Source organism: Arctopsyche grandis, chromosome 9 (genome assembly GCF_051622035.1).
Source record: "Arctopsyche grandis isolate Sample6627 chromosome 9, ASM5162203v2, whole genome shotgun sequence".
Classification (NCBI taxonomy): domain Eukaryota; kingdom Metazoa; phylum Arthropoda; class Insecta; order Trichoptera; family Hydropsychidae; genus Arctopsyche; species Arctopsyche grandis.
The window spans coordinates 9407443-9431017 of NC_135363.1; the positions used below are offsets into that span (position 1 = coordinate 9407443).

The following is a 23575-nucleotide window of genomic DNA, read 5'->3' on the forward strand; positions in this document are numbered from 1 at the left end:
TGCGGAGATACCGCGAGGACTTTGGCAGCATCATCACTCCCACAGAGGAAGGTGGAAAGCGGGAAGGGGGATACAAGGTGGTCCCACCAACTCGCCATTATTATGGCAGTAGATACGCCAACACTCTTTCATACTTAACGGCCCATAAAACTTTACAGCCGTTATAAATACTCGCCCCTTCCGATGTTTACTTTTTTTTAGCGTTTTTACTAACCATCCAACCCCCCCCCCCCCCTCCTCAAAGGCGTCTTGGTTGAAATTTTAAAGTGTGGTTAAGGGATGGGGTGGGTGATATCGTTCGGTCTGTTTAATATCCCGAGTTAATTACCGTGCATTACGCCGCAAAAGCCTCTCGTTTAATAGATATTGTCGAGTATTACGCCGCGTGAAATGTGACCAAGATGGATTCTTTGAATAAATGTATTATTCATTTTGGATATATAATACGTTCGCGTTAAAAAATAATGTGAAAGTTTAATATTTCGGACTATAAATGACATGACGTATGTACAACAGTGGGGGTGAGTTTAATAATTTTGAATCTGATGACATTTTTAGTATCATATTTTTTATGAATTTACTTTATGTCTATAAAATATTGTTTAAAGACCAGAAAAATACATAGCTGAAGATATAAAGTCATATCATATGTATTTTAGATAAAAAATAAGCAATATTCCGGTCTGATACTAATTAATATCAATTTAAACGAAAACAAAAGGTCATGAACAAAGATGAAATTTCTCTGTCAAGTTGAATAACTAATGTAGAAAAAAATTTGAAGTTAATTTCTCTAGACCGATTCCATTGGTTGTCTTAATTTTTTTTTTTTTTTTTTTTTTGGTGCCATCTTATCGATTCCCGATAAATCATCACCAGCGATATCGTTGCTCTTCAGATCATGTACGGGCACTACGGAATCATCACTCCGTCCCCAAAATTGTGAATTGGGCTTCTGAATCTCTCACATTCAGAACACCAATTCGTGAGGCTTTTTTCGCTTTAAACGCCTCTGCTGGTGAGTTGTGTCCAATAGCTGCAACGCTTCTATGTTAGGGTGACGGTGCAGTCTCAACTCGTGCCTCCCGGCGCATTCTCGGATGACTTCTTTTACTTTTTTGATTTTAAGGTCCTTGTGGATCTCTTCATTTGTGACGAAGCGATATGCATCGGTGATAATCCTCAAAAACTGGTTTTGACATCTTTGCATTTTTTCGATATTGGATGGCTTACTGCATCCCCACAGTTGTATGCCATATGTCCATATTGGCTTCACGATTGCCTGGTATATCAGTTTTTTGCATTGTAGGTCTAATTTGGAGTGTCTTCCTATTAGCCAATGCATTTCTCTTTGTTTAATTCGAATCTGTTCTATTTTTTTTTTAATGTGATGCCTCCACGTAAGCCTTGAGTCAAGATGCAGTCCTAAATATTTAGCTGACAAAGCTTGTGGAACTTGGATTCCGTTTATGAAAGTCTGAGTGCTGACACTATTTCGTCGCAGTGCAAATGTGACCTGCATTGATTTTAGCTCGTTGAGTTTCATTTTCCAGTCCTTGGTCCATTTGCTGATCTTGTCCAGTGCACGCTGCAGGCGTTCAAATGCTTCCTCCTGTGACTCGCTCGATGACATAATGACTGTGTCATCTGCAAATGTTCCAATGAATGTCTCTTCGCTTGTCGGGATGTCAGCAGTGTATATCAGGTACAGTATAGGCCCTATTACGCTTCCCTGTGGTACTCCTGCAGAGGCTGTGAAAAAGTTAGAGAATGCCTCCTCATGAGCAACTCTGAATTTGCGTCCGGATAAGTATGATTCCAGTAATTTGACATAATTTCCAGGTAATGACTTGCTGATTTTGTGGATAAGTCCTTCGTGCCATACCCTGTCGAAGGCCTGTGAGACATCAAGAAATACAGCCGGACAATACTTTTTTTCCTCTAGCGATTGCTCTATTTTTGAAATAACACGGTGCACTTGATCGATGGTAGAATGTTTCGACCTAAATCCAAATTGGAAGTCGGGAACATCGATTAAGGGCTTGAGTCTTTTTAATAATAGTTTTTCGAATAGCTTAGAGATCGCAGGCAACAAGGATATTGGTCTGTATGATGTTACTTGTTCGGGTGACTTTTCTGGTTTCTTCAACATTATGATTTGAGCAGTTTTGAAGCACTCTGGCACATGCCTGAGCCGGAAACATGCATTGTATAAGTATGTTAGCATTATAATAGCCTTTTTCGAAAGTTCCTTGAATAGTCCCGGTGAGATTTCGTCAATTCCAGGTGCCTTTTTAGGATTTATGTTGTCATATATTTCTTTAGCTACTTCCATAGGGGTGACAGTTTTGATTAGTTGCTGTGGTTGATACATTGGTGTATAATCAGCATCAGATTGAATATTGTGTGGTTGGAATACTGTCTCTAAGTGTTGTGCAATTGTATTCAAAGTTTACTTTTCACTCGAAAACAATAGTCATTTTCAACTATTGTAGCATTTTCCACAGTATAAATTTAGTACCAATCATGACGACAAATTTATACAAATATTTAAAGAGCCTTATACATTTTCGAACTACATATTGTTATTTCAGGCAACATACCTAAGAGTAAATCTATGAGTAAATTTAACCAAACAAGCTCAAAACCAACCGCAATGCAATTTACACACCCTTAAACAATTTGAGCAGCGGAGGATTTGAAAAAAAAATCGCATTGCCAATGCATTATGCACTTTCGAACGGAATGCGGCGCAACCGAACCGACGAACCGCAACAACGATACGCGGAAAAATTAAACAGCGAAAAAACTAGCCTTATTAATTTTTCAAGAGTTTTCCCCATACATATTTCCCTCTTTTGTTGTCGAAGGCAATTAATATTTATAAGCGTTATTACCGGTCGGGGAAACCGTTTATTATTACCAATCGTTTTCCGAAGCGCAACTCATTCTTGCTGAACAGGGGAAAAAACACGACACGCTTCCTGCACCCTATAACCCTTTGAGCGCCGGCTTCTCTATTGCTCTTTGCAAATACGATATTGTAGTGATTCGGTATATAAAGCTGAGACGTTTCGTGTAAGGCCACAAACCTCCTTTCTAACCCCCCATCTGTGAAGAGTCGGTCAGACAAGGGTGGCAAAGTTGGTCCAACTGGACCGTTGCACGACTGCTGCTGCGGTTTAAGCCCCCACACTCTGAGGGTTAGTGGTTCAGAAGCCATTTTGTTAAAACAATATCGCAATAAGTGCAAGGATCACGAATGGCGATATTAATTTAAGTATAAATTGCTCGTATGTATTATATTTTCGATTTATTTCGACTAGATATATGTATGTACGTATATCAATACCCTAGCTTAAAATAATAATATCCAAAAAATCGAGCTTATTTTCACAGATTCAGCTTGAAAATTCAATCGAAACAGATATTGAATACTATTAAACAAAATAACATACAAATATGTATGTTTGCCTACCATCCTACCATACATTAGATAGAATATGTAGGCATGTATGTATTAACCAGCAACACAAGTCAATGGTAAGCATATAATGCTTTCGATTGTGGTCACAGGTTCTATCCTTGAATATGTCGCTGTCCAAATCTTGGATATGTCATGTCAAAGTCGATCTTTTCATTCCAAAGTTTGCTATTTTATCTGATTTCATTAGAAATGGTCCTAACAAATTGGCAATCCTGTCCTTTTTCTCGCAAAATTTGAGTTTAAAGCATCTCATAGTTTGATGATGTTTAAAAATGCTGCAAAAATTTGTCCATAGATGTCTCTAAGATGCTTTTAATTTTTGATGATCGACGTTTGTAATTGGCCTTGAATAATACTTACGTAAAGTTTTAATAAAAAAATGGGTATATACCTGTATAAAATAAATACATAAATTTATGTAATATATGTACATATACATATGTATATGTATATGAGTTTATGATCTAAAGGACTGAGAGCCGATTTGTAAGTATTCATATATACAATTTCGTTGCTTATTTTAAATATAATAATTTAAATTAAAACCAGTTAATTGTATGTGCAAAATTAGAATTTAAATATACAAAAAATATGTCTAAATATATGCCAATATCCATTATTCTGCTTGTTTTATCCCACTAAAATTTATATCTAGAAGCTTAATTTTATGACTTAAAAGGCGTTTGAAATTAGTAACTTCCGTTCAATAAAAACTATGCAAAACTTTCTTATTATACAGTCAACTTTAAGAAAGCTTTCTTCTTTTATTTTCATCCACTTCATGCGGTAACTTTTATAGAATCCCCAAGAGAGAATGTTTTTCTAATAAATTTAAATATAGAATGCTAAAACGAATAACAAAAATTCAGCCAAATTATGTTATCAAAATCAAAAATAGACACAAATTTATGTTGAATATTCGAGAAACCCGATTTTCATACTTGAATTTAATTACACATTGAAACGTTATTATTGGTCGGAAAGGAGTTTTACATTCACATCAAAGGTCATCGATAAAGCAGGCTTATTGTATGTATGAGCATACGTACATTGTACATTTTTATACGGCGTATAATTGGGTTAAGCCGATTACAATTTCAAGGTTGAATTTTCCCGGTTTTCCCAATGCGGCGATTAAATTTCGCAAATAAAAACACAGCGCAAATTCACATACAAATGGCGAAAACTTAAAAAGATCGAGTCTCGTGTAAATTGCCGGCCAGCGCGCGAGTTAATGGTGAAATTTAGAACGCGAACTCGTCAGACAGACACCGACAGACAGACAGATAGAAAAGAGCGAGTCACTTCCTCTGCGATCTGTGCGAGGCTTCCAGCCGTTTCCGCCAGCCGGTCTTTGGGGGAAAGCTCTTCCACGCCGAGATTAATGCTCCCGCTTTTCCAGCGAATGCGCCGCTGGAAAATTCAACCACCCCATTCCCAATTTCCCCCGACTCCCACCACCACTTCACGAGGCGACGAGAAGGTAAAGAGGAGGTGGGTGGGTGACGTATATTTATTCGAAACACGACTGTGATTTCACATGCATTTTGGTCAATTATATCAGCAATTCATTATCGAAATATGTCTACTTGTAAATGCATTTTCCATAATTTCCATAATAATAAACACATTGTAATTAGCTCATATCAAATTGTAATTACATATGCTCGCAACACTTTCTGAGGAAATAAGTTAGTTGCTAATATGTATTATTTAAAATTTCTGTTGTATGTAAATATACATATGTATACATATGTACATACTTTTGTACAATTCAGACACGGTTCCTACCAAATTGGCCCCCTTAACTCATGTGTCGCCATAATTTGAATTTAATTTCAAATTTATAATAATACTGGCTGAGCCCGGCATGCGATGCAATGCCACAATAACGCATCCAATTCCCGTTCCCGTTTCTCGATGCGTTTCGATAAGTGAACTTAATAATCAAATTAAATTATAGTAAAGTATAGGAACGTATACGTGACAGACAGACACAAATTGATTTATATACATATGTAGGATTGTTATGAGTGGTACGTAATGTATTTGTACGTTGGCATGCGTGCGCGCAAGTTGGTCACAAACGTACACATTTCCTTAACTACGCACTGGCGCTTCATACTTTCGCGTCGATAAAATCGTAATTACGAATATTATTATTAAGAGGTTTTATCATTTTTTTTTTCACAGTAATCTTCCCGGACATGCATACAACAAATCCTGAAAGTTCAATCGTAATCGGTACAGTGGTTTAGGAGCCTATTCGAGACATACAGACAAACTGATTTTTATATATATATATATATATATATATATATATATATATATATATATATATATATATATATATAGATTGTTAATTTATATATAGTACATATGTATAAAGTTGACCATAGGTGTCGGTTTGGGGCAACCCTGTAATTACACCATGGTAAAAATAAATTTCAAAAATAAAATAAAATATGAATATGCACATACATACATATTTATGTACATATGTGCAAAAGTTACGAGCCATATTGTACAATATACAAAATTTCAAAATGAAATTCCGAGACATTTCATCGGAAAAAAGAGTATATTATATACACAGGTGGTACTTTCAATTTAATTTTTGGGTCACCTATTTCACGAGAGCCACGTGCAAGATGACAGTTTATCCTATATAGAGGCGACCGTAGCGAAAGGCGCGCCAGGTGTTGAAACTGCAGAGGGGCGGAGAGTTAGTGGTCACCAATTTGGACCACCCACCACCCCACCGACCACCCTTCAAATCGCCCCCCTTTTGAACCGCGCCGTTGCGAAATCCTCTAATTGAATTCCGGACTTCTCCGCAGGTGGCGCTGCGGTTCCGTGTCCTCGTCCACGTCCTACCTTTTCCGTTTGACCACCCCTGGCTCGGCTTGACCACCCCTGTTCATGCAGTAGCGTGCAGCAAAACCACACACCCCACCCTCTATCGGACACCTTAATTTTTAAACGTTTATTAGGCGAAATGTAAGGTATAGTATGTATGATCCATACATACATATGTCATACATGCCATTCCTAGAACACAGTACATAGTACCAAAAATAAATGGTAAAATTCGCCCAAATTAGGTTGTTAATGCAATTTTTATCCTATTAAAGGTTTTATTTCATATACGATCAGAGCATATATTTTGTAGTCCCATTTTTTAGCAATATAATTTTTATTTTATTTAAAAATTATACCAGGAAGACCTAACAGATACTAAGAGACATTCAAAAGATGCTGAATTGAATTGTATGAAAATATCGAGATGCTCAGACATAATGTGGAGCATAAAGTATGAGTCCACAAGCTAGAGTCTTCGACGGTCAATGGATGCTTTTCAAATAACAATAGACCACTCGATTAGTGCTCAAAGCATGAGAAAAAAAGCATGGTTTGTAATAAAAGAAATTGTAACTAGTGAACCATTTTTTGTGCGAAAAGCATACACATTGGCTCTAGCCATAATTGGCCAGGTTCTGGAGCAAAATTCTCTCGAACACTCGAAGCTTGAGGCCAACCAGTACCTCTGGACTCTGACACTCGCCCATTTTATTAACATGATACGATTGCACTCAGACCAAGTCCGATAAGTTGGTCACTTGGACGTTACTCGTAACGTGGCAACGTCCAAGTAAATAAGTTTTGAAAAATATCGTTTCTATATTAAATGTACCTGATTTATTATACATTTAATTATGCGCTGCTCGTTTATAGGCACTGAGGTATTGAAGTACTTCAAGGAAACTGGTTTTTGTATAAATAATATAGACAAGTTCAAGCAAAAATATTTCTCTACGAACTACCACTAGATTAACATTCAAAGCTTAGTTTTGTGACACAAAACGATATCTATTCGTGAGGAAACATATTGGTGGTAATCATGGCAAAAAATCCGAGATTATCTCTTGCATTAGAAAAAATATACATTTGTATTTGTTGAATAATATTTTATATATATTTAATACAGTGAATCTGTATTCCCCAGTGAAATTAAAATTTCACTAATAGGAGTATACTTTCGTCAACTCAGTCGGTGGAAGCATGTCACACAATTCAGGACATTGAAAACATGCTGTCAACTTGGATGCTTGATCATAACAGCACCAATTGGAAAACAGGACTGAACAGGACTCAAATTTATGAAAAATGGGCATTCCACTCAGAAATCAAACGGTCCCTATATTTGGACACACTGCAAAAGTTGGTCTAAAATCATCAAATTTTCATTTTGATGTAACATTTATAAATTGAAGATATCAAAAAACCTTTGTTGAAAGTAGTACAAGAAGACGCAACATTAAAAAAATTATGAATCTCCTAAGCCGAAAGTATATGTACTTTCTCTGCAAGTATAAAATCACTGAAATACATATGATGATTCGAAAATAACGCAAATTAAATTCTGAGGAATGTATTAAATGGAAATCAAACCAAATATATTCATAGTAGAATCACCATTTCAATATCAAATAGAATTTCCATTTCAATATCCAATTCTCGGAAAACGATCAATATTCGAGATACATATCAACAATCAACTGAATTCTGACCCAATTTCATGATCAACTTCCGACTAACTGAGCACAAACCATAATAAATACCTCGCAGGCTCCCCAACTCCAAAAGTCAACTCAACAAATGCACTAGTTGCACTTTACCTAATCATATTCAAAATCCAATCTAAATATCTTCTCTCGCAGATAGTTTCGCAACATCGACACTTCTACGAAACATATTGTAAATATATAATATCGCACAATGCGATATTATCGAATATCGATTTTCTACGTACGTCCATACTATACGTATGTTTTAAAACTAATTTCGAAAACTGGAACGACATTTAGCCGGACGATATCCAAAGTCCCGGTAATGGAGTTTCGCCAATCGGGAACATTTCCGGTCTCGCGGCTCATTTCACATTCTAATAAAATAACCAGCTTGACAAACAAACCCGAAAGTTTGCCGCCCTTCCTATTATAGTTATCGCTTGTTTTCGCTAAACATTCGCAAACTTTAACACTTTAGCCGACGGTAAATAATACACAGCGTTAACTGAAAACAATCACATGTGAATTTACGACCCGTTAACTCGCACTCGTTGAACTTGTCTCTCCGATAAATAATCATTTGTGAAATGGGCTTCGTGTCAATGACCAAAGTGCACTTTCGATCTTGAGACGGATGCGATTTACATGTGATCGTTAAATATAAAGCATGGACCACACACGGGCAACACTTTTATATGTTATCGTAGAGCCAATTCATTCGTGTGAGTGGTGCTATTATTCCAATTCAATGGTCATAAAGAATCAATACAACTACTTATAATGAAGTTAGAAACTATCTAATGTATCAAAGGGGATGTCCCACATCGATAAATTTTGGAAAAAAACAAAAAAAAGTTGAAACTTGAACTATACACTTGTTGCCTCTTTTATACATACTACATACATAATAATTACAATGAGGAACAAAAAATAAAGTTTTTTACTTACTAGAGCGAATACTATTCAATATTTACTAAGTATGACCCAATTAATTCGAATATGACAACGAACTTCGTTGGTGTGTTCTTATTTATGCGATATGAGCGCTTAAATAAGAAGAGGCTTGTAAAAAATGCGCAGTTTTTACAGATTTTTGACTTTTGCAATCTTGAACTCAAAATCTAGTATTTATTTGCTAAAAGTGAGTATTGGAATCTATAGTCAGATATTTTTGCTATTGATTGTGATTTTTTTTATTGCTTCAACAATATTAATTAATTATCTAGATAATTTTAAACATCAAAAACATTTTTTATATAATATTACGAGTTTGTTTCGCTAATTTTTCACTTTACTACGTTTACAAAGATTGGTTTTTCATCTCAATATATATATTTTTTATTTAAACGTATTAATTCTAACGGTAAATAATGGCATGCTAACGAAGTAAACAGATAATATTTACATATCTAAGTTTCTACTAACTTTTTCTGACTATTGAAAAACTTTAGAGAGGGAGGGGGGAGTTACCTGAAGTTTCAATACAATTTTTTATTCAATGTTTCATTTTATTATATTTTAATATATACAGCATAGCGTTAATGCTAACCACCGATAGATTTCTGGGTTCGATCCCATTACTTGACCTCGCTTGAAAATAATTTATTCCGAGTATATTTTTGGTGCTGCTGATCAGACTTGGATATTTGTGAATCAGTCAATCGTCAGGGTTTGCCAATTTTTCTGATTTCATTGTTGAAATGGTTCCTTTTTAAATTGGCAAAATCATTCTACAATCTACAAATGTCACCATTATTTGAATATGATTTAAAATTGTCTCAGTACAAGTTGATCAAATATTCGATTGCAAGTTTTGAGCCCTACCTACAGAAACGTCAAGTTTAACAAATGGTCCTGAACTAAAACCAAATAAAAAGATCAACATTACAAATTTAGGGATGTATATGTATGTATGAACATTTCAATTCAAAAGGTTTCGAAATAAGGAAGATGAATACAAGCAAATACATATGTAGTTTGTAGAATGTGATTTGAATATTCAATAGTGTGCATTAGACTTTAGTAGGGGTTATCGCTTCGGCTTCGTTTCGGACACTTTAATTTACACAACACTTGAACTACACCACTGGCATCATTAATTTGTCAATGATGAAGAGCACCAGACGCGTCTGCTGACGTCGGTCTTAAATCCCTTATCGGTACAATAATGTACATCTTAGGACCACCATTACTTTTACGGCCGCGGTCGTTAAACTGGAGCAGTGGACAAGCATTAAATCGAATGAAACACGTCTCACTCAAAAATCTTGTGAATCTTTGAGCTAATCCAAAAATTACAACCAATACAAATGAAAGGATTGCTGTATGTAAGAATGGTGTACTTTTTATTATTTATTCTTATAATATAAGTGCTTTGAATTAAGTTCAAAGCGATACAGACATCTCAGGTTGCTCCCGAGATAGCTATTATAAAAGTGCTGATTTATACAATACCTATAGAAACGGCTTCGAGTTGCATTTATAAATAAAAGAGCTGTCAATGAATTGTATATTGATCAATATTTCAAGATATATCCCACTAATTGCAATGCAACAATATCACGGCCATATAACGTTTGAACTACATTATAATAGATCCAACTTGTGTATAGTAAATTTTAAACTTTTATATGCCTTTTTGGATAATCGACAAGACCGCGTCGTAAATCTCTATTTGGGGTACTAATCTGTCCGATTCCTTTATTTTTGTGTGGGAAGACAAACGTTTCACATGAGTGTAATATGTCTATTAACGTGTTGAAGTTTTTAGTGTGAACATATATATTTATTAGGTATCCATAGGTTGTAATAAGACTTGAAAGAAATACTTAGATTTGATTTAAGGCGCACTTACGATTATTTATATGCTATATTACTACATAAAAACGATTTTAGCAATTGAGATGTTAACATACTATTATTACAATAAAATTGTGATATTTCTGTATTTTAAGGTATTAACTACATACAAGCTTCACACATTGGAAACTGTTACATTACATATGTACACTACTCAAAAATATAGGTACCACTAATTAGCTGGTACATCTTGAATAGTAGCTACCCAAATTTTAGCTGGTTGAGACGAGTTAAAATTAGACATCTTATCTATTATATTTAAGAGCACTTTCGTAGTTTTCCATTGTAGGACCGTCTCAAATATTCATACAATTACCAGACCAACAACTAAATAAACATATATGTATGTATTCACAATCGATTGAAACTTAAAGTCTTATATACTTATAAGTATTAAATTAAAAAGAAGACTCGGCTGTCTTCAGAAGACTCATTTTAATATGCTTATTTTTATTAAAATACATGAAGTACGAAATCATCATCTCCGGAAGTCTCTCCCACACGCTTCCATTCGTCTCTGTTTTGAGCAACTCTCAATCATCTCACCCAACATTTTTTTTTCTAATTTCATCCATCCATCTCTCTTATGCCCTTCCTTACACCCTTTTATATCCTCTCGGGTAGCATTTGAGTATTTCATTCGTCCATCTTTCATACGTTTTTCTAGCTACTTGACCTGCCCATTGCCATTTCAATATATTCACACTTTCCACTATATCAACTAATCTTGTCATACTTCTCATCCACGTATTCCGTTTCCTATATCTCCTTGTTTTGCCGATCATATAGCGTTTTACACTTCTATGAGTGCATTAGTTAGCACATCGTTATTTAAAAAGCATTAGCATTAGCACATTGTTAAAGTCTAGTCATCACAGAAAAAACACATTTATCGAAGATCTTTATATTCAGACAGTGGCGTTTTTGTTTTGAAAACGGCATTCATTCGCCCAAACGTACTTCAATCTATATTCTTACAAACCTCCTTTATCACGTCTCTTTATATCTTATTTTTTGCAACTGAAATAGTATATAAGTGAAGTAAAAATATATATGAGAGATAATGAGAGTCTACAATGCAAAGTTTATAAGTGTGAAGATGATAAAGTTATAGGCGTTTAAATAATTAAAATCTGACAAAACGAGTGGGGGGGGGGGGGGTGGAAATTCAAACAAATAAGGCTACTGGCTATTGAGTGATCTGTCAACTTCTCAAATTTTTTTGGATTCTTAAACGTGTTTATTGCGATTATATTTCAACATCAATTTAGCAGATCCAATTGAAATCTCAAAAAATAATTATCGGCGGCCAAACCTCGCAAAATGGCAAAATTTCAAAGTGATCTGAATAGTGTAGAAAGTTTGTCAGACTAATTGACTAAGTGAAACTAAATAAAAACCTTGTAAAAAGTCTCATAAATCAAATAAACTATATGAAAGTGGAGACCATATGTACATATATATACTGAATTGTGATAGCATTATGTACTAAACATTATTCACAATGCGCTAGATCTAAATGTTGACAAAAGTATTGTAGCAAAAAACGTGTATTGCCTTCAAATTTTATATCCCATGACATAATACGGTGGTATAAAAGATAACCCGTTAAGTCGGGTTTTATATATGTTTAGCACTGCACATAAGCCTGAAACGATTGCCGTGCTAAGCACGGTCGATGGAGATGTTACCGTTTCTCCTATCTCGCTCCCCCAGCCACCCCCTATTGAGACAGCTGTTGATGCACCTGCATTGTGTCGCTTTTATGCACCGAGACGAGTGTCCCTGTCTGCCGGATGGATCCTGAGGGATCTGGGCTTGTCGGCTCAAAGGAGGCTGGATGGGGAGAGGAGACGGCGGTCGGGGAGTGTCTCAAGGACCCAGACACCGAGGGGAAGCACGGAGTGCTCTCACGTGGAAATCCTTTAATAATTTATTGCTCGCTAAATGATTTCTTCCGTGAGATACGTCTGACAGATTCGTGTCAGTGTGCTTTTACTATTTCCGGATCGCACCCGTACTATATGTAATATTTACACGCTTTGATGCGCCAAACCCCTGCTGTTTTATAGCATACGAATTCTCATATTTTCATTTTGATCTATAACTACTTCTACAGGAATTCGTCTTAGCAGAATTCGTCTATGTAATTATCCGACCTGTTGATTAACTGTCAGTCCGTAGTATTGCATCAAAGTTAATTTTAATGATTTTCACAAATCAAACGATGAAATAAATGATTTTTTTATAAAACAACAGCTCTAGTGTTTTCATTCCTGGTACGTAGTTGTACTTGGGCTCCATTAGTTTACATTTATAAAAATATATTCGTATCAAACATCAATAGCTAGAAGCTTTATGTACGTCACGAAAGAAAATAAAAGAAAAAAATATATACCATCATAAGCTTAACAACGCAAAAAAGCAAGGCATATCATGCAATAGCGTTCTAAAAGAGCAAATGCTCACTGTTAGATAATACATATACGTATTTATGTACATATATAATACAATTTTACTGCTAACTATTTTTGACATTACTTTCAATATACCTTCTGGAAATAAATTCGATTGAATTTTTGTCATAAATCAAGAAAGAGGGAAATTATTAGACTATAAACTGAATTATTCTGATTTATTTGATTTTTGTTCATGCTTCAAGTCTTCATATTACTGTTGCTAATATTTATTTATTTATTTATTTATTTATTTTAAACAGACCATTGTGGCATAACAGGAATTCCTAAAGCGCCACAATGGTCAAAAAATATAACACAAAAAAGAAAAAAAACAAAATAACAATTAAACATAAACATAAATACATCCATACATACATAAAAAATAGCATTTATAATAACAGATAAAGTAAAAATATCAAATAAAATATAGCATAAGGAATGCCTTGCACCTACAGCCAGTTTCAATAAATATGTAAGAAACAACTACAAATACAAAACATCCCTGTAAGGCCCAAATGGAAGAGAGTTAATCAAAATTTCACTCATAAATCACAATCAATCATGAAAACAATGATGAGCGCAGACTACCAGATAAATGGGTTAGAGTAATTTCCGACAATTTACGCTCACTAAGGTGGAAAATATCACATTCAGTCTCGGCAGCAACGATTTCATTAAGAAGTCGGATAGCTCTTGGAATAGGAGCCATTCGAAAAAGGACTGTGCGGGCAGGAGGTACAGCCAGCAAATGATGATGTCTACCACGCACATAGTGAATAGGGACATAAAGCCCCAACTGCTCCAGCAACAACGGGCATGACGTATTACCACGTAAATATTATATTATGGAGCTTATTATTATGAAGAAATCCTTCTGCTTCAAAATATGTATCATATTCGATACTCGTAATTAAAATACATTCTACGGTAAATTGAATTAAAAATGATCTATACATATTCCAATCTGAAAAATATTTCTCAAAAGAGTAAATCTGAGTGCGTGACTTTTTAAATGTTTTATATTCTTTGAAATCAATATTTGTACAAATTTATCAATTTGAAATTGTCTTTGTATCATTTTTCTGTATCTTCTTAATTAATATATAATTTATAAAGAGACTTTGTATGTATGTTTGTTTGGTTCGTAAAATCTGTGACGTTCAATTTAATAAATAAGCAAATGAATATTCAAAAAAGTTTAATAAAACGTTTACTATTAGATTGGCCATGTTTATATTACAAATGCCGAGCGAAGCCGGGTAAAAACGCTAGTGAAAAATAATCATTGAATGAAAATATCGATATCCATAGTCTTAAAGATCTACAACCGGTTTACAATTTTGATTGACTCATAAAAAGGATTACCCCTAAACAGTGTCGTTTTACACTTGTACACCCAACAATAATGACGCCCTTTACGATCCAAAAGAGACAAATAAAAAACTATACTCTCATGTAGCATTTCAACTTTTCGAGCTTTATGGAGCATAATATATAGAACGGAACGCCCACGCTCGTTTCTCACATCTAACAATCTATCCATCCATCCCCCTAGGTTTATTTTTTAACTGCGTTATAAATTTAGTGCAAACACTTCCCACAGAACATATACGTGTATAATACGTCTGTGCCCTATTGATTCAGATGGTTAAAACAGATGGATGGGTGCGTGGAAGGGCCGGGGCAGGGCTAGCCGTTTGTATGCGTGATAAATAGTTGGTTTTAATTGCTGGCACTTTTAGATTAATGGACTCAACCGCACAAACGGCCTCTCTCCCCTCTCCTAGATGCATCTGGATAAACAGACATTCCGCATTAATCACTGCGTATGACCGTGCATTTGAATATTTTGAATAATTCTTGTGCGAGTGTGAGTGTATGTGGAACTAATTTTGAGTAATTCCATGTTGAAGTGTTGTAATGGGTTAATGAGCCACTAAAAATTCTGTTTGTTTTGATGATATGGCAACGCGTTTGTAATCATTACACCATGTGTTATTGTAAAGTTTCGAGGGAAGTATTTTATTATATTCATCTATATAGTTTTCGTTCAATGTGAATGAATGTTCAAGAGACAAAAAGAAGAGTGATGAAAATTTTATAGTCAATGTACGTTTTAACCATTATTATTTATTATTTAATATTACTATATGTACATATATTATTATTATCATTATATTATATTTATTTATGTCCACATTAATTTGTATTATCTATATATTATTTACCTAATATGGACGGTAGGGATTTTCCCTATAGTCTGAAATAAAAAGTTATTATTATTTTATTCGGCTTAGGTATTTTTGTTCTGTATTATTTGGTCTATTTTTGTTTGATTTAGTCAGATAATGGGTTGCTGACTGCTCGACTATTATCTATTTTCTCAAAAGATTCTTAAAACAATAAACGGTTTACTGATCATTTATTTTTTATCTACATATACATATATATATATGTTGTACACTATTATCACAAAATTTTCGTAATACGTACTGACCATTTATTGAATAAAATTGACTATTTAAAACGTTGCCATTTTCAACTCACATTAAAATGCTTAAATCATAAAACATGACGCAATGATATACTGCAAATTTTATTTAGTATCAATCAATGTATTAATATTTAAACTGAGGAGGGAAAACATTTGTTTATACACAAAATCTGCTCATCAGAGTACGAAATTATGTAAATAACAAAAAATAAAGTCAAAATAAGCTCATTAATGTCGGAATATATAATTTAATGAGAAAATCTAAATTGAGATGTTTTCATATTCTGAAAATATTTTACGTGCATATCTAAATAAAGATTTATTTACATTCAGGAAGTATTATATGTACATATGTATACAAAGACGTCATACCTTTAACCATTTTACTAAATAATTTTAATATTAGCAAAAATTTTCGCATTAATTTCTAAAGTCGAATATTGCAAAGATTCCCATGAATGGGAAATAATTTCAAATATGTACTATAAATGTTGACAATAATTTCCAATTAGTAGCTAATAACATACATATTTATGTAGGTATCGTTTTCAAAGCGTATACAAATCATACAATGCAAAATCATGAAATGCTGGCTTTGCTCATGAATAAAATGGCGCGTTTTTCATCCCGACGGCGAGAATTAACCTTAACGTTTTCTATACGCAAAGGCACCGTATAATTTTCTAAATGATTTTATTATTAAGAATTTTGATGTCTATACCTAAATACCTACTGCGTAAGTACATCGTGTGTGCGAATATATTCGCTCACGTATGTTTTATGTGCGTTTCCCTCATTAAACGCGAACGCGTGCGACGTATATTAGATTTCAACTCGCACGTTTGTATTTATACGCTTGGAAGATCTCAAAGATAAGAAGTATATACATACATATGTATATAAAAGGTTACATCAAACATTTTTCGAAAGCAGTTGTTCAACAGTGTAAAATTTTATGAAACACTTGTTTATGTATAATATAATTCAAACTTCCCGAAAGTATCAATATTTTCAATTCGATTAAACATTCAACTAACATTACTGTGTAGAAGAACTTTTTAAGTTAAATGGTTTTATAAATATTTATCTTCTATTGATCGACTATTGAAAAAACACTCACTGTAATGCAAATACTGAATGTTGATTAATTAATACAGTAACCAAGCAAACACATACAAGTTTTCCAATATACAAAGCTTATATTAACTATCGCTGACGATTCAAAGACTCAACTCAAATTTAGTTTCAAAATGTCAACAAAACTAGCTCAAAGTGTGTCAATTTGATTGTAAGATTTGAGCTTCATTGATCGAAATGTCAAATTAAATAACACCATATAATGATACTTTCAAACGATCGTACTATTGAACTTATATACATATGTATATTATACAAGTAATCAATTTTGAAGAATTTTCCTGATAGTAAATAGAAAAACTAGCAGCATGGACTAGTAGTTAACATATAATGCTTTCGAACAAAGTGGTCACGGGTTTGAATCCTAATGGTTGCTGCTGGCCAGACCTTGGTTTGTTACTCCAAGTCGATCACTTCCTATCAGAGTTTGCCAAATTTTCTAATTTCCATTGAAACGTTTACTGCAAAAATTGGCATTCCCTTTCCTATATCCCTCACAAATCTTAAGTTATTCAAGGTCTCGAGGCTCGCTGGCTTGTACAATAAAATGCCGCAAAAATACACTTACATTGTTTTTAACATATGTAAATACGCATGTCTTGATCGTATTGTATAAAATGCTTTCATTGATCGTGTTGTATAAAATGCTTGTATTGATCATATTGTATAAAATAATGCAATGTTTGAACATATATGCATGTCTTGTATAATGTAAAAATATATAATAATTATGTATTTATATATTATTTAGTGTTTCTTGATCTGTATAGTGCACTCGTCGCATTGAAGCGATCTGTAATACGAGTGTATGTATGTATGTACATATGTATATGTATATGTATGTACATATTCACAGGATTGATTGAATGAAAAATATAAATAAATACAATTTAAGCAAGTATATAAGAGATTTGACCCCTGTTGTGGTTTTTCAACAAGGTTTAAAAATTTGACAAGAGGAGGGGGGTTGAAATTGAGGGAAGGTCATCAGGTGTCTAGGTGAGGGATTTCGGGGGTATGAGAGACCTGACCGCGGCGGTTCACCTCTTGTCCTGGGGCAATTTGGTCCTGTGGCTGTTGTGGAATGCGACCATCTCATCCCCTTGCACACTTTCAGTTAACCTATGGAGAGAGGTCCTTGTCAGCAAACCGCAAACCGTTGATTGATTTCAGAAATTTACGAAATTATCGTTTCTTACTGCCCTCCCCACCATCTGACGCCCCTCACTAAATACCGTGGTAATTAACAACTTTCGCCCTTAAACCTTAGTGCGATCGTCGGAACTATTCGGTATGTAAATTTGAGACGGTTCAACTTGACGAATATCGCATCGTTTACAATACCATTCAGAGTGCATCGTTAAACGAGCTATGAATGCCGTTCGGATTAAATTATTCACGGACTTCTATATTACTATTCAGTGACGTACTTAAACTCAAGAATTTTACACCCAATTGGGAAGATTACCTCTCTTACTTTTAGTTACAACTCGTTGTTTGTGGACGATATAACTTGCATGGCGGGAAAGCCCTACGTGGTGAGTTAATAACGATGTAGACTATGTAGTTATGCAGTACTACATATATTTTACTATACGAATATCACAGAGTGGATATTGAAAATTGGAAGAAAGAGTGATAGTAAAACAGAACTTTTTAAAACATGTTATATTAGAGCACTTTCATTACGAATTCCTACCTTTCCGAAAGTCGTCGACGATTTAAGTTAGTGTGTTAAAGTACAATAGTGATAGACCCAATGAAAATTTCATCGGGTGTATTATAAGTAAAAACTACCTACATACATATAAATAATATAAAACAAAAATAGAAATAATTATGATTTAATTTTCAGTAGATGGCGCTAAATACTCGTGGCACTATTTTCCAAGATGAAATATTAACAGCAAACAGTATATATACGTATAGATAGTTTTTTTTCTCAATTCGTTATTGTTCGTACATTATGTTGAAAGTATTTTAACTGTGACGTATGTCAAATCGAAATGACTATTAATGTGAGCAGACCCAAAGCGCGCCGTTCATTGTTCAATTGTTCGCCGAGCTTTGTTAAAGGTTCACCGAACCTTTTTTTTGCACTCTAGCTTTTTAAATAGAGCCAAACCGCCCCGATTCCTGGAAAACGCACGCTCCCTATCCTACCTCTAACTATTATACTACGGAGAGCGTTACTTACACACACACACACACATACAGATTAAGGCGATTATAGAATGAACTAGTGTTGTGCCCGTTGATTTCAACGGGTGGTTTCGGAAAGGAATTGATACACGAATTAAAATAAAGTTATATGTTATACATATATATGTACATAAATATAATGTAAAATAATTTATAGGCGCGCGCGTGCACGTATTAAAGAAAAGGTTGAGTGCGCGCATTACACGCTCACCAGTCCAACCCGTTCACCCGTTCGAAATGATGAATGAATGTGTGTATGTGATGTCACTCGTCGTTTGGCCTGACGTCGCTCAGCTCTCAATATCAGGAGCACATATCAGACGCTGATGTCCCCACTTCCCCGCCATCCCGCTTCCCCGCGCCTCCTCGTCACACCACATCCCCATAGCGGATGCTTGAAATGCAGTCATTGGCCAGAATGACGATACGTTCCTCTAATTGGTCAAAGTTTTTAGTCCACGTGGGCCACTACAAGCTGATTGGCTGTGCGCCTCGTTCGCGTGTATTTATATTATTAAATATCTCTAGGCACAAAATATACTCCTGGCATTTTAAAATGTATTTTTTTGAAATCTCCTGGTTGATGCCTTTGCACATACATCCCGTCCGTTTTTATATATATTTTATACCAAATTTGGTGGTTTTGAATTGAAAACTGTAAATTTGCATAATTTCAAGCAAATTATATTTTAAAAATATGTATTAAGATTGGAATATTATACTAGTAGAGATTATGAAGGCGTGTAATGTCCATAAGGAATAAGATTAAGGCGGGTAAAGTGTGGTTGGTGGCACCTGATTTTGATATAAAACATACCAATTTGTAGATAAACGGATCGCCACCGAAGTATCCGCGTAACGACACGACATTATTAACGAAAGTCAAATAAATTCACGGGATAATACGCGTCTCGTTAGAGCCGAACGTTTAACGAGATGCGACGAAAATCTACATAATTTAATTTACCGGAAAAAACAAACACCACACAGAACAACGTTAATGTAAAATGAAAAAAAATTTAAATAAAGTGAAAAAAAAAACGAAACGCCGTTAACCAAGATACTTGATACTGCGCTGTCGAGACAACAAGGAGATGGGAAAAAAAGATGGGGGAGAATTTCGGAAGCGTTAGAAATTTCCTCAGGCAACTTTTTCCATAAAAATATTTGAAAAACGATCATTAATATAACATATTGAAATTTTCTTTTATGAAGCGCGAAGGCTCGCGGGAGAAAAGGTACAAGGGATGTAAAAAAAAATACGTGAAGAAGAGACGGGAAGAAGAGCCAAGGAAGGACTTCACGGGCACAGCACGGCCTCCAGTTTTCCATTAAGCCGGAGATGAAATCTCCTCAAAATGCCCTATTATTTATTGAAAGCAGATCCGCGAGGCATCATTAAATTTTTGTTAAATAAACGGGAAAGCTTTACATTTCACAGGCTTAATTTTATTTGTCGAACAAGGAGGAGACGTAAAGCTCCGTGGAAAAACGGGAGCTTTCCCCCGACAATATTTACGCACTCCGCGTAACGGCATGTAGTTCATATGATTTTCTCGGAAATCCACACCGCAAAATACAAAGATATTATTAAAAAAAATCCAATCAAACTTAATGTATATAATCGTAAACAAAACAAATATAAATTTGTAAATTTTTTTCATCGTTTAACTTTGTTTGAAAACACGTGCCGACTGACCTATCATGTGTTATGATTTTAAAGATTAAATCTATTTTTATAAATTAATCAGTATTTTATTCAAAACAAATTTTTCAACAACAAAACCACAAACTTAATTAATTGGTTATTTATAGAGATAACTCATCAAAGCACTTCTCATATTAAAAAAAATTATTAAAAATTAATAATATAAAGGAAAGCATATTTTTTAAGTTTGATTTAAACTATGTATGTAGACAAGTGCTTCTTGAACCTTTGAAAATTTTTTAACCTATGATAATTTTCAATATACCTTTTTGTTACAAGGCTCTTTTTTAGTTTTACTTCGCCTTTTGGTCTGACATTATTTCCTACATTCTTCCCATCGGTTGGAAACTTTGCCATCTTGCACGGTTTGGTCACCGATCGAAATTTAAATTGCTTCCGCTAGTTCGATGGTGAAATATAATCGTAATAAACTCGTTTAAGAATCCAAAAATTTTGGAGAATTTTTTTTTATCAGATAACTTTATATTTTTCACACTATACCTTATAAAATTTGCATTGCGGGCTCTCAATATCTCTTAATGTATTTTTACTTCACTAATTGGTTATTTAAGAACAGCTTAGGACCTAAACTTTGGGAAGTCGAAAAGAAAAAGAGAATATATTTGTATTTTCCTTTTGTATATTAGTTTTGAATACAAAAATATATCTGCTAGCTTTTCAAATCATTAATCAACCAATCTGTTAATAAGTTTATTCGAGATAGTGTAAAAAAGGAACTATTTGAAGTTGTGAGGGGGTTACAAAAGCATCGGCCGGAAGGCCAGGTGTCATCACATCGATTCTGGTGAAATCTTAATGTTTAAATTCCTCTAGCGTCATACGTTAGCCCCCGTATATCAGTAAAATATTAGATCAGAAAAATGGAAGTGGTTCAAAATCAACTCACAAATTTTACAGTGACAAGACAACTAGTTAATCTTATAAAAAAAATTGTGTCTGATACAAACGATTACTAATAAATAATTCAAGGAATCCGGACTAAGGACAGCTGTACTACTTTTTGTTCGAAAATGATTTTCTGATTCACCGATGACTTCTAACCAAATCCTCTCGGTTATAAAGATAACCACCTATTAATCCCAAAACTCATTCACAAATTCAATACGCGCAACATGACGACTATTATTCCGCAAATACGCATAAACCGGATACTAAAAAGAGCCGGATATAAAGCCGTAGCGTTAAATCGTAATCGCCGTGCTTAATTGAGTGCACGTCGATGAATTGAACCGATGATTTCGATTCGGCATATGCGATTATTACATTAAACCGAATCATTGTCAATTTTAATGGTTCGTATACAATGTACATCGCTTAATATGCACCTTTTTCGATATTTTGTTTTTGGTACTTTTTTACTACAAACCTTGAGAATAGTTCATATCTACGAAGAGTCCGTGTTGGAATCATGTGCCGGTCGGTGTTGTTGGATGAGAAGACGTGCTCACAGCGGTTATATCACTCACCTGAGAACAATTAAATGCAAAATTAAAATTAAAAGAAGATCACTGAAGACAAATAATTGTCTCCTAAGCAAAAATTGGGTGTATGGGAAGCCATATACAGTGCAAAAGTAAAGCTTATGAGCTGTTTTGAGTAGCGGAACAAAGCGAGTGCACATTAATTAGAAATAACTTCCGCAACATTTTTCGTAACGATCCTGCATCAAAATTTACACTTCAGAAGTTCAAACGAATCGAATCTGTGTGCGGGTAAAAATCGTGACGGTTTAAAAACTCAATAAATACACGCGTGCCGGTGAATGATGTGTCGCTCGAGTATAAAAAGAGAAAAAAAAATAACGTTAACCCTTTTCGGACGTGTGCGACTAAAAAGGGATCAATTTCCGGACGCGTTTGTTTGTGTGTATGTGTGTGGTGTACTTTTGCAGATTTGGTATTTTCCGCGACGTCACTAATCCCAAAGTGGATACACCTGTACAATCAAAATGTTGAATGTGATTTTCGGACTACCCTTTTAACCCTTTACCGCGTAATTCAAAATCAATATACCCGGCGGGCGACTCGGTACAAATGTGACGGGTTGTCCTCGCCGAACGGATTGAGAACACGTGTATTTTATTATCATAGCAAATACGAGAAATAGGGGATGAATAAAATTATGAATGGACATGTGTAGCCATCTTATGCTATGTATCGAGTTTCGTGGAATAGGACGAAATGGGAATATTTATTATAATTTTCGGAAAAAGGTTCGTTTATACATACAAATACAGCTCAAGCCGGAAAATGTACGTTAACAGCAGTACGAAAAATATTATTTAGTACACTCTATATGGACACATTCATATGCTCCGTAATATGCATGTGACACACTATTACAGCAGCAACCGACATGATCAATTCATACTATACAGTACTGTCACCGAAACGTATCAAGCAGAACCGGTCTTTTCGGCCATTTGGGAATATTCACGTATGGCATGACGTCATAGTAGCGAGTACACCCGTATTGATGAAAGTGATACCGTGTGAATATTTTGGGGAAACGTCTTATTGTGACAATATAAAGCTTCAAGCTTAATAATATACATGTAAGGTGATTTTGCCCTGCACTCTTTCAAAACAAGTATGAACGTGCCGAAAACTGACGTTGCTGTATAATATGAATAAAAGT

The 23575-nt window shown here is 34.6% G+C and overlaps 1 protein-coding gene across 1 annotated transcript in view; it reads right to left on the reverse strand.

The window, feature by feature from the left end:
* The window catches only part of Ten-m (teneurin transmembrane protein Ten-m), a 525280-nt gene that overhangs the window by 383555 nt on the left and 118150 nt on the right, over positions 1–23575 (reverse strand). Inside the window, exon 2 of the mRNA XM_077438746.1 lies at positions 22305–22404. Within this exon, the coding sequence (XP_077294872.1) occupies positions 22305–22320 (16 nt within the window). The 5' untranslated portion in view covers positions 22321–22404. The remainder of the gene's footprint in view (positions 1–22304; positions 22405–23575) is intronic.